Raw genomic sequence first — 13,227 nt, 5'->3', positions numbered from 1 at the left:
AGTAGTCCAATTGTTTACAAATGTTTCTGTAGTATTATCTTCAATCATGACTATTACATTGCATATTGAAATTGGATATTATTGCTTTGTCTGGAATGGTGCATAGCAGGGTCCAAATCTTTTTCATTAAGGTCTGTATACCAAAACAAAGATGAAAAGGAGGGCCAATCAAGAGCCATACATAGACTGATGGTTTGGACATGCCTGGTCCACAGTATTGTATCAAAAAGTTACACCACCAGGCACACAATTGACAAGGCATTTTTGACTTGTAAAAGCACACAAAAGTAAAAGAGATCTTATAGTATTGAACATCCTAGGCAAAGAAAGCAATAACATCACCATGAAGACAATAAGTGACAGCTCCTCCACCAGAAAGCGCACCTTTTAACTCAGTGTTAACTCAGTTTTGTTCAAAAGTATTTAAAAACAACACAGATTTTGAGTTTAAAGTTTATTGGAGTGCAGAACCAGTTAAGTGGCTATTACAGAGTTGATTTGGCAAAGCATTTCAGGTCATCTTTTCAATGTTTAAAACTATTTTTCCCACAAATGTATGGTTGTCTTACAATATAATCAAAACTACAGGCTGTAAATTTAAATAGACAGTGGTATTACATGTAGGATATGTTTAAGAAAATATATTTGCTACCAGAATTAGTTTAGATCTTGTTATACTTTTGTAATATCTTACTTTTTAACTGGCACCACTGTCTATTTTCATACTGATACTTTGCAGTGACATCAGGCTTCTAGTTCCAGATAAGTCAGTATGGTCAGAAGGTTTTATAATGAAGCTCGGATTAAAGTCTAAGAGTAACAGACAGAGCAGAGCCTCTAGCTAGCGTCACCCCTCCCCCCAGGAAATGTAGATGATATCTGATGCAGAGTATCAACACAGTCTGCAGAAAAGTCTCTCTAATGGGGGTATCATGATGGATTTAAACATTTAAACTAACAGCACTACACAAGTGAAAAAGGCATTGCAGGTTTGGCTTCTTCTGGTTTAGTGGCACTTCTTCTGGCTCATCAGGCTGATCAGATCCATAGGGTCTTTCTGCCACATGTCGTCATCCCAGCCATGGAACCATCCGGTGAAACAGGGTGGCTCCTCTCCCTGCTTAAAGGTGACTATGGGGGTCCCGCGCCGGCCTGCTGGGTCACTGTTAATGTAGTCTTGAGCTAAAGGGTTAAAAAAAACAATATATAAATATAAAAGGACAATCTTGCTGTATTGCATGTATCCAAATGCATTTAAAGAGCGTAAAAATCAGACTTTTTGCCCATTTGTCTTCATGTATTTAAAAAAAAATAAAATAAAATTGATTTTAAAATTAAAATTACCATATTATCCAGGCTATAGGGCGCACTCATAAGCCTTCAACCCCATCAAAAAACAACTGCGTGCCCGTATAATCCAGAGCGCCCTATACACGAATCCCTTGGGTGTCCCAGCAAGACTTCAGTAAACTACAAAGCCGCACCACCCGTAGTGCACGCAAACATGCACAGAGCAGACAGCGACCACGCATCGAAACACACCCGCAGACACACTCATCACTCCACGCGGACGAGGAACGGAACGGAGGAAAGAACCGAAAAAGCAACTGCAATGTGCCACTTCTAGCCACAACGGAGTCACTGCGAACACGCCAACAATCCGGCGGTCCCAGACAGCACCCTCCCTACACGCCACAATTGAACAAAGCTGAGAGTCACCGTGAATGCGCCAAACAAACTCCGACTGACCCATCTAGCTGTTCGTTTAAAGTCCGGGGCAGTTTATTTGTGAAAAAGTTCGAAAATAGACCATTCAATGATGCACCTTATAATCCAAAGTGCCCAATAGTGAATCTGAATCTGATCATACATTTTGGTAAAAAAACAAACAAAAAACAATAGCCATGTTTCACTTACCAATCTTCCCCACACCCTCCTTCTCTTCATCGCTTGCATCCTTTCCAATCCACACATAAAGCTGGGGAGGACAAAATATATAATCAATAGTCTGCAAACCTTGAAATAAATGTGTCTATGGTGCATATAAAAAAATAAAAATAAAAATAAATTCTTTACCTGGTCCCATGCATCCAGGATCATGATATCATCAGTAGCCAAGTCTATCTGTGAAAAGTCCCTGGGCACTTCCTCAGCCTAAATAAATGACACACGCATTAAATCAGGGCTTCCATTTTGTCTTTTTGTCTGTGAATCTTCTGTATCTATATTGATTTACTGAATATATTAAATGTATATGTTATATAATCCAGAAAACACTCACAATTAGTCTTCCAGTCTTGTTAGAGCATGCGAACAGGCGTGGCGGCTTCATGGCGTTCTGCAGAGTCTTTGATGTCTGGTACTCTTTCTTTCCTCCCAGTGCAGCCCAGAAAGAGTCTGAAATCAGAAGCACAAGTGAAGAGCGCTTGTATTATTTATATGTACATAAGTTTAAGTACGTATAGTGGTTTACAACATCACATAAGAGCATAGTAAAAAAAAAAAAAAGAAAGAAAATTACACATCTAGATAACATCACTTAATAAAACAGGAAAAAGTAGCAAACGATAAGATTTAAACTATAAAGGTCCAATATTACGCAAATTGTACTCTTGTGAGCTTTAAGCCATGTTATAATGTTACCTCATCAAAAACATAGGTGCTGAAAATGTATATTTTTTCTATCTGGTTTGTTTTGCAGTTGCTATGTCTGTATCACAAAAATATAAAGTATGTTTTTCTCATTTAAATCAAAATAAAGATTGCAAAATGCATTTTCGGCCTGAATTTGAATGCTTGTGCTTTTTTCAATCTTTATTCTAGCAGAAAATGGAGAGATAATTTCAAATTCTTTAGCTTAAGATGAGGAGGGTGTTTTTATTTTGTGAAGTTAGTGATGCTTTGTAAATAAATTTGCTCCTTCTCCATCATGGCATCGTCTATTTCATGTCACTTCTGATAGAGCACATGCTTTTCTCATTGTCTAGTTAGTAACTTCTCCAAATGAAACATGCTTTATTCAGTCACCTGGCTCTCTCTTCTCCTCGACCTCTGTGACCGACCCTCCGAGCAGAGAGGCCACGTACTGTGCTGCCCCCATCTCCTCCTCAGCTGCACCCACGCCTTTCCACAGGTAAACCCCGTCACAGGTTTTCAACACAAACACATCGTTGGTGTTCAAGGAGGAGGCAGTGGGCTCAACCTATAACAAAACATAGAGTAAAATAATCAAGTTTAGTCCTGGTTTTAGGCTTGGTTTAATCCATGTTTAGCCCTAATGAAGTGAAGATCTAGTGCTTCTTTAGTGCAGATTGAGTCCTGGCTTGGATCAGGTTTAATGCTGGATTTGTTCACTTCAGCTCAAGTTATTTTTATTCTCAATAGGGCTGTAAAATTAATCGCAATTGAATCAAACTATAATCTATAATAAACTACAATCATGTCCTCCTCAAACAACAAAAAATCCTGGTTTATTCTGCATAGAAAGTGTTAAGACTGTAGTTTAAATCTGTACAATTTCATTTTTTGTCCAATCTCCCACACACACTTAAAATGTGAACTTAGAACAGAATCTATATTTTAAAACATAAATTGCAAATCTAATCATAAAAAAGCATTGTTCAACCCCAAATCTTAATCCCATTAGTTATTATCACTATTTTAGTATTAATCCTAGTTTAATGCTCATGTAGACAAGTTAAATTGTGGTTTATCTTTAGGCAACAAATCCATAGTACACGGTTCATTAAAACTACAAACAAGATGGCGAACCTCGACAGCTCTAGTGGCCTTGGTGGAGCTCAGGCGGATGTGGAAGAGGCGGGTTTCTCCTGGTGAACTTTGTCCTCCGTCGCGGGACGTTCCACCCAGGTACACCACCATGGGATTCCCTTTGAACAGGCTGACCAGGTGAGCAGGCTCCTTCCCCTGGGTCACACGCACCTGTCGACAAAGAAGAATAACCTTTACAATTAATTCTCATGCCAAATGTGCAAGTTAACAGAAACATCTCTATCCATGCCAAATAACAAAACACATTATGGTTTGTATTCAAAGTCTATTTTACCTGGGTTGCTACGCCTCCCATAGAGTCGTCCAGTTGAACAGTGAGGATGGCAGAACCTCCCAGCTCATCCTTGGAGCACTTCTTTCCCTGCCTAGATAAAAATCACACATAAAGTTATAGACCACAGACAGGGGTCACTAACAATGGCTGCTCTGTCTAGGGCAAATTCTGTGTGCTGCATTGTAATGATTAATGCTGTCAAATCATTTAAAAATAACCAGATTTGTGAAATATGATTAATGACAATTTATCACCAAATATAAATATAAAAAACTTTGTAATTTGAAGCATTAAAGACAAATATTTAAAAATTACTTAATAATTTCATAAATCTAAATAATTTATATGATCAAACAGTAGCTTTGGTGAGGTTAAAGGCTCTTCATTGTCACTTGAGGGTGTAACTGGCTCTTATGGTGACAGGTGTAAGCTGCAAGGGTTGGCCTGGTGTCTTCTTCTGTCATCTAATAGTGAAGTAGTTAGGTGGAATATTTGGCCTGGTTGACATTTTTTAGAACTGGTCATGAAGCTGTTCAGCCTGAGATCATAGCACCTTCAGTTTCTTGTGCATTTGCCCAAGTGTGGACTGATGGATTTTCTGTGTCATACATGATTAATGCAACAATTTGTTTTAATTAAACGCATGTGTTAACACGTTCACTTTGACAGTTATATTTGTACCATGTATCATCATGTATCATCATATTACAGGCAGCAACAGGTACATCCATATTAAAAGTGTGTAGTCACCAGGTGTAGATGATGTGCTTGGTTCGGCCTCCACACTTGTAGGAGTACAGCACCAGGTAACAGTCTCCTCCATAAAACTGACCATAAGTCGAAGCATCAACGGCAACTTTATCACCACCCTCCACACGCCAGATCTGTGCACGTCACAAAAACGATACAAAACAGATGTTGGCTCAGAGTGGTTCTATAATTTTCCATATGAAAAAGTCTTATAATCATTGTAAGAATTTCAAGTGCACAATAACTTTCTTTGTTGAGAAATGATAATAGTTTTACAGATGAAGATTAAGGTTATGATTACCTGAAATAAGTAAGTTTTATCATGATTTGAGTAAATTTCACTTGACAAGTAATATTATCTGCCAGTGGAACAAGACTTTTTGTTAAAATATGAAAATACATCTTGCTACACTTAGAATAAGAAAAACAACAACTTTTTGCACTTAAAATAAGAAATTCATTTTAATGTTGCCTGAATTAAGAAAAACACACTTATTCCACTGGCAGATATTTTTACTTGTCAAGTTGAATCTACTCAAATAAAGTCAGATGTTCTTAATTTAAGTAATTTTAACTTCTCTAGATATTGTTTTTTCGCAGTGCAGTCCAGAGGCAGCTTGAAAAGAAAATATGGAAATTACAGGAAGTAGCTGAGCTCTAAAAAGCAGTTCCTTTCTCTGTGTCATCATCCACAAAATTCCATCCAAAATTTAGGAGAACACATACTTTTCTTTGGCAGATAATAACTAGTGTGTACAGCTTTGGCCTTTGTTGACTACATGACTGCAAAGTAACACTTATTGAATTTCCTCTACTCATGCTGCCCTTGTGTAGCCAGGAAGTGAAAAAGGGGTCAAGTGATGATCAAATGCCAAGATGTGTAGTAAAATCATTAAATGTAATTATGTTAGCTCTGTTTTGGTATACCTGGACTTCGCCTGAGCCGTCGTCCACCATTCCGTGCTGGGCGGCCATGGCGGCGTTGTTATGGAGACCGGAGGCGTCGAATGGGACTTTCTTCACCTTGGCGATTTTCCCAATGGTGTAACCCTGACTGGGGCCCGTGGTCTCGTCTTTGTCCAGCCAGTTGAAGAAGTACTCCTTGAAAAGAGTGGTCTCTGCTCCAGCTGGAATGATCTGGATCTACACCGGACAACAGAAATGAAAATAGGTAAGACAGACTGTATTTCCCATAAGACAATTTGTATTTTGTTATTAAAGAGGGAGTATTTTACTTCTATATTGTATTAACTACTAACACATAACATATTTAGTTCACCATGTTAGCTTTTATTGTTTTGAAAATGCTCTAAATGCTGAAAATAATGCAGTACAGTGTTTTATAAATTTCACTTTAGTTTTTGGTGCTCTGAGTCTACCATTTCTTTGCTCCCCGGGCCAACTCACTCCCCCTTCACAGCGCTATCACAACTCAAGCAGCCTGCATCCTGTTAATGCAACTACTTCAGGCAATATCAGGTTGGTGAAGTTATTGTGTACAGTTTTGTATCACGCTTTTGTATATTTATGCAGAATTGTCGTGTGGGAGCATGGATTGGACAGAATCTTACAGCTAACCCTAAGAAGGGTTTAAACAGGGCCCACGAGAGATCACTAGATTACTGAAACATGCAGGGACGACATCTAAAACCACGGGCATGTTTTTGATGAGGAAATGTTATAACATATAACTTTGCTGATGAATGGGCAGAATCAAGCAAGTATTCTGATTGTCAGTTTATTCATAATTCAAATTGTTAAGTACCCATTTTGCTTCTAACATGTACAAATACACCAATACATTATATTTTGGTATTTGAAAGGACTTTTTACCTTAGTGTTTTTTGGGTAGTTGTGGTCTTTAATAAACTGCTGGGCGGCTAACAGAGCTGCTTTTCGCTCGGCAGGATTAGCTTTTGATCCTGTGAAGAAGTTATACATACATTTTATTGAAGAGTCATGGCATTCAGTGCCTGTGATATATCAAAAACATAACATGATCTATTTGTGACATAAACATAAGAGTAGGTGTACCTTTCCAGACAAAGAGCGTGTGGGTGCCTTTATTGTCCAAGATGTAACAGTCGTTCTGATTGAGCATGTCCTGTTTGAATGGGTTCTTCTCAGCCACTCGAGTTGCCTTCATGGACCCAGCAGCATCTGAAATCTAAAAACAAACATAAAATGGTATTCTCTACTTCTTTCAATGAACAAGTACTACAAAATGTACCCTTAATCATTTTACCATGTAGAGAGAAGCTTCACACTTGGCCTGCTTTGACACAGGGGTGTCCGTGGTTCCAGGTGGGAGATCTGGCTTGGGCCCCAGAGCCTTTCAACGAACAGCAACCACATTTTATTTAAAGATACAGTATGTAACTTTCTGTAGATGGCATGTCACCTGCACTATTCCATGGAAATAGAAAGTTAAGGGATATTCTTCATGGAGAAAGTTACATTTTATGCCATAGCGTGGAATATTATAGCCTAAGAACAACATTTCCTACAACAAACAAGCAAAGGTCCTCCTCTTGGAAATAAGAGTCAGGTTTGTAGAGATGCAAGCCTCCTCAGAGTAAGGATGCACATTTTCCAGTGCCATAAACACAACCAAACTGAAAAAAACATGCTTTCATTTTAGTCTATATTTGTGTAAAAAGTTAATTATTTGAATTTATTTCAAAACAAATTGTTTTAGGCATAAGAATGCCATAATTTTTCAATACAAAAGTACAAAATAGTTGTACCTTTTGACAGTATATAAAAAGTAATTTCAATGATTAATCTGGATTTGAATAGTTTTGATCTGGTTTCATTGCTTACATGACAGAATATTAAAGCTAATTTTGCTTGAAATAGTAAAACAAATACAAAAATATAGTTAGTAGAATTATTTTAGGATCTTTGTAAAATCCAGTTATTATTCCTACATTCTGCTCATTACATCTTTTTTCGATCTCCAATCAGAAGCCTTATAATAGCAATATTGTATCTCTGAGTGTACAGTGTTAGTGGCTACAGGCTAGAGCTTACACTGATGATTTCTTCTGTTTCTTCACCCTCTTTGATCATGTGCACCTCTGCTCGGCCTTTGCGCTCGTTGTCGCGGATGTCTATGGCCACAGCTGTACTCTTCAGACGTTCAAAGTGGTTACTCTCACTTCCAGACCAGTGGTAGATGTTCTAGTTTGGGAAAATACATGATAATATTATGACCTGCAGAATCACAGTGTTAATTATCTTACAGACCTAATTCTAAATACAAAACTACTGTATTTATATATGGGCAATGTTGATGACAGTGAATCAAGGTTGAAACAAGTTATTCGATTAATTGCAACTTATCAATTAATGAAACAACGGTCTAATTTAGTAATCAAATAATCAATAAATGGTCTATTAACAGACTTTAAAAGGCATGAGCTGACTCAGAACAATAATTACATGAAAGTAACATGAGAAAATGGTATTTTGTGTTTTTGATTAAACTGTCTGCAAGTCAGTCAGTATGCTAGAAAAGATGCCAAAGGCAGTCATTTGAACTGTGTTTTTGAAATGGACATATTTGCCATCTGGAAGTCATTTCTCAGTATGTTTGTAAATATATATTCTCTCAGGATGTCCTCAAACAACCTCACTTCAGCTTTGTCTGGGTAAATGTAGGAAAAATTTGATATTCAGTGTCCCTATAATATATCGAATACTCTTTCTTTTTTTCCATTATCCCAATAACAATTTGTTTGAATGAATCCAAAACAGATCAAGTTATATGCTTGACCCAAAAATATGCTAATGTGAAAATATTCAGAAGATTCCAAATAGTAATTAAATCTTAGAGCAAACAAAAACTTTTCTATTTACTCTCTTGTATAGATTTTTTGTTTATTTGTTGCAACTGAAAATAACAAAAAAGGAAACAGGGCAGGCCCTTTTTATATTCCTACAAGAACATTACAGTATTATTACTGGAGCAGTACCGAGCCCAGGTCGATGATGAAGCAGTCCCCAGTGTTAAAAGACTCCCAGGAAAAGAGGACCTCAGTGGCTCTGACGATGCGCTTCCCCTTTACGTGTAAAAGGCGCTCCACTTTGATATCATTAGTAACAACGTGGTTGAAGCCTGAAGCCACTCCTCCTTTCTGGGGACAGAAAAGTAAAAAAATACATATATTTCTGCGCGTATAGTATTGAAATAGCAAAACTGTAGCATATCTACTACAGGCTAAAAATGTCCATTTGTTTAGAATATTTTGCAGGGTACACACATATTGAATAATGTATTCACATAATAAATAACTGTTGATTATCGTTTAAAGATACGGTACACAACTTTTTTCTTGTAAATTAATCTGTGCTACAGCAGGTGCCACCACACTCAGAAGGGCTGGGGCACAATATTGGGGATAAATAACCATTTTTGTGTGGCTTTACTCATAATATATTTTCAAATGATAACAAAAGAGTAAATCCTTATTATTTAAAATTGTGTATTCACTGTAAAGCTGATATATTTTTGGTGATTTGTGTACACATAAATATATTTAAATGTTAAATATATTTTATATGATCTATTTTTAAATATGGTGTGATATTATGAGTAAAATTACATAAAATACACTGCCTCGGTCCCTTTGGGTGAACTAGCTAGTCAGATTCCAGGGGTGGTCTGTGCCCCTCAGCCACTGAAATCTTGAAAAACTACAAAATTATGACTTCTTATTTTAGCAGTGAATTGTAAATATGCCAAATGCAACAGGGCAGAGCTGACCTTGTACTTGATGCCTGATTTGAAGTAGCCGGTGAAGGTGATGGACTCCTCGTTCTGAAACTCAGTGAACTGACGAGGTTTGCCCCCCAGATGTTCGTCCAGCTGCATCATCAAGATGGCCGCCGCCCCGCTCTCGTCCTGGGACGAATCGATACCTGTGAGAAAGAATCAAAAATAATAATCTGACTTTTCAGCAAACTTGGAGATTGACAACTTTATTTCCTAAAGTGAGGGTATGTGTGGAACCTCTTGCACATACTGATATTAGCTTTAAAAAGCCGTAATATAACACTGATATAAAATAATTTGTTACATGTTTTTGTAAACCTAAATCCTTAAAACATCGCTTCCTTTTAGACTTAGTCTGTTCAAAAGGGGCACACAGAGAATGGGGCAGTGCCAAAATATTGGTATTGAATATTGGTATTGAATATCGGGCAATACCAATACTGGAACGGATAAATTAATACTTTGCAGTGACATTACGCTGGGGTCTACATGTATCTTTATGGTGGAATGTCAAAAAACTCAACAAAAAATACAAAATACATTTAAGCAATAAGTGTTCATGATCCTGTTTAGGGTTTTGATTTGACTACCTAATAACTAATGCTTGCCAACTTGTTTAACATCACAAATTATTTCACCTGTTGTAGTTCCAGCTAAATCAGCTCTTTCTGTCTTAAAGTAAATCGCAGACAAAGTAGTGCCTTTAGTTAGCATCACACCTTCGGGGAGTGTTGGTGACATCGACTGCAAAGTATAAATTGTCCATCTATAGTAAGCTCTGTTCTAGTTCAAATAAACAAATGAAATGACGCCCTTGTACCCCAGTTTAGAGACATTGGTGCGTGCTACTGTAGCTGTCCCATACCTGCCCAGGAGTGGACATTGTAGGACGGGGCAGATGTGGTGTAGAGCACTATGTAGGCATCTCCGCTGAAGAAGTTCCCGTAGAGCTCCTTGGGGACCGGGTTCAGACTCATCTTCTCCACCCTCCACACCTGCAGGCCGGGCTTCTCCCCAGCGCCTTTGAATATTTGGGCTGCCATGACGCTTTGGGCCTGAGGGGGGCACCAGAGCAATTAACACAAGCACCACAGGGACGCCGTAACAACATGCGACCTCAGGTAACACCACAGAGGCGAGCACAGGGCTATAGCTGCACTGTTTGTGTGAGTGGGAATTAACACAAGAAAATACATATGCAAAATCTGATTATGCCAAAAATGATTATCTGAAGTGTCACTTCCTAAACTCCAAAACCTGCAGCTCATGAATCAGTGCCAGTGCAACCTCTGCAGCTCAGTGAGGGAATTCTGAAGGTTTTGAGCTTTCAGGTGAGGCATGGCCAGCTTCTTTATTGCAAATGTGCCCACTGCATCCTTTACCTGAATTATTACAGTATTTAAATTTAAAGGCCTTGTATCTTTTTTGGTAAAAAATCTGTCTTGCCCTTGTACAGATAAATTGTATAAGCAGTTCTTAAGGTCCAAATATGTACGCTGTGATCTGTTTGCATCTAATTATAAAGTGTTTCATTGTCTGATAATCAGGAAGTACATGGTTAGCTCAACAGTTCTGTTTTTCACATTTCACAGTAAAAATCAGGTACAAAGCAAAAAATATATAGCCCTAATGTCAAATGCACAATTAGGTCTGCTCCATATATGTTAGCAGTAAACCATATTGAATGTCAAAAAACATATAAATAAAATAAAACAATAATACAAGTCCTTGAGAGAATTTTGTTTACTCCCAAATCAAAAACACTACAAAAGCTTAACTATGTGCTGTCACTCTGTACCAGAGCCATGTATTGCCAGTGATGATAGACTGGATTAAGATTTGCCCTAATTCTTTTAAATGGTCTTTCCTATACCTAGAACAGCTCTGTGTGTGTGTTTATGCTGCAGAACCTGAAGTACAGGGGTGTAGTTTTACAGGTTACATCACAGACTCTCTGGGAGTGTCCTGAAAGTGTAAGGTCTGAAAGGGGGTGTGTCATTTATGAAGTTTAAAAGGGCTGACAGATAGACAAACAAATACAAGCAACACCTGTAAGATGTGCTTTTAAAATATATATATACTCGTTTACATCAGATATCAAATGATCCAAAAAGCAGTAGTGATTTTGCAAGTGTCGTACGATGCAATGATACACCAGTTATTATATTAAGGAAGTATTGCTTTAAGTGGAAGGACACACAATTATGTTTGAATTGCTTCTATAATGCAAAAAGTGAAGTGGCTGAGGAAGTTAGTTTAGACATTGCATGCAATATGAGTCCAGTAATGTCAGGTTTTGGTTTACAGATTTGGACTGCAGTTACAAAAGTTTCAATAATCAAAAACGCCCTAAGAAAAACGTGAAACTTATATGAAAAGTATTGGTACATGTCCAAGAAAATAACTCCCAGCCACACCCAAAATAATGAAATTTTAAGAAGCAATCAAACCACCCATCCATCCACCTATCATACGATTTCTTGGGTGCAGGTGCACTTAGGGAATTTTCCATAGACTTCAAGATGAGATTGTAGTTTGGACTGGATTTTAAACTAATAAATGAACAAAAGCAATCGAGATGGAAGGTTACGATGAGAGAATACAGAAAATACTTTGCAAATTACTTTTTAATCAGTAAAATTGACTTTTTTTCGTTCATTTTTTGCACAAGAAGTTATACCAATTGCATACAAATGTAATATTCTTTTGCATCATGTTATTCATTGACATTCTAACTTTATCATCACAAAGTAGATTTTTGTAGGAAAAAAAAAAAAAACAATTTCAGAACTTATCTGTTCAAAAAGCCACAGCTTAGACCAACAGACTTAAATCAATCTGGTCTCTGATTGCCATAAAACAGTAGCAATAAGGACATAACTAGAGATGCAGAGTTTTGCAAAGTTCAGACAGTCATTATTATAAAGATTTAAAATTAAAGTACATACATTTCAGACAGACTAGAACTAAAATTGTCCCTGGTTGGCTTTCTTACCTGTAGAAGACTCTTACAGATGCTGAGAGAGAGAGGAGACTGCCTGCTGTTGCTCTTCCACTGTCCGCACAAAATGCCCCTTACACCCTCCACTTTATACCCTGCAACAACATCCGCATGCATGAAAGAGGCGTGTCCAGTCCTATCCCCGAACACGCCCCCCCAGAATCCTCCACTGTTACTCACCCAAGAAGCACACACACACAAATGCACACTTCCTGGATCAAATCATCCCTCTGAGAAAAGGATCATGGGCAGCGCTAGGGCGTTATCTGCAAAGCTGTCATTTGAAAAAATATGGCATGAAATCAGAATTGGTCCACCTGATTTCTTAAGGGCTTGTGTGTTTCATGGTTGAGAGGATAGATTTTAAAATGCATTTGGTTTTCTGTTTTCAAAGTATTGGAAAAGACACAGCAAAAGAGAAAATACAGAAACAGGTGCAATGCTTACTAAGCTAATATCATTGAAGAAGTGGTAGTAGTAAAAGTAGAAGTTGCAGTAGCAGTAGTAGTAGCAGTAGTAGTTGCAGTAGCAGTAGTAGTAGTAGCAGCAGTAGCAGTAGTAGTAGTAGCAGCAGTAGTAGTAGAAGTATAGAAGAAGCAAAAGAGGTAATAAAAGTAGTAGTAAAAATAGTAG

The 13,227-nt window shown here is 37.7% G+C and overlaps 1 protein-coding gene across 1 annotated transcript; it reads right to left on the bottom strand.

The window, feature by feature from the left end:
- Window positions 1–439: 439 nt before the first annotated feature.
- Window positions 440–12,689, bottom strand: scinla (scinderin like a). The gene is made up of 17 exons (XM_020918703.2): window positions 12,589–12,689; window positions 10,459–10,648; window positions 9,585–9,739; window positions 8,794–8,955; window positions 7,850–7,999; window positions 7,062–7,148; window positions 6,851–6,983; window positions 6,650–6,738; window positions 5,744–5,959; window positions 4,817–4,950; window positions 4,067–4,157; window positions 3,772–3,942; window positions 3,028–3,202; window positions 2,282–2,397; window positions 2,077–2,154; window positions 1,918–1,978; window positions 440–1,182 (listed from the first exon to the last, which is right to left on the bottom strand). Exons 2-17 carry the CDS (start codon window positions 10,634–10,636, stop codon window positions 1,007–1,009), a joined length of 2,172 nt encoding a protein of 723 aa, XP_020774362.2. The 5' UTR covers window positions 10,637–10,648; window positions 12,589–12,689; the 3' UTR covers window positions 440–1,006.
- Window positions 12,690–13,227: the final 538 nt, after the last annotated feature.

The sequence above is a fragment of the Boleophthalmus pectinirostris genome, unplaced genomic scaffold (genome assembly GCF_026225935.1).
Source record: "Boleophthalmus pectinirostris isolate CB_2022bp ecotype Guang Dong unplaced genomic scaffold, ASM2622593v1 HiC_scaffold_7, whole genome shotgun sequence".
NCBI lineage: Eukaryota > Metazoa > Chordata > Actinopteri > Gobiiformes > Gobiidae > Boleophthalmus > Boleophthalmus pectinirostris.
The sequence above is the reverse complement of the archived record's forward strand: the minus strand, read 5'-3'. Positions and strand labels throughout refer to the sequence as shown.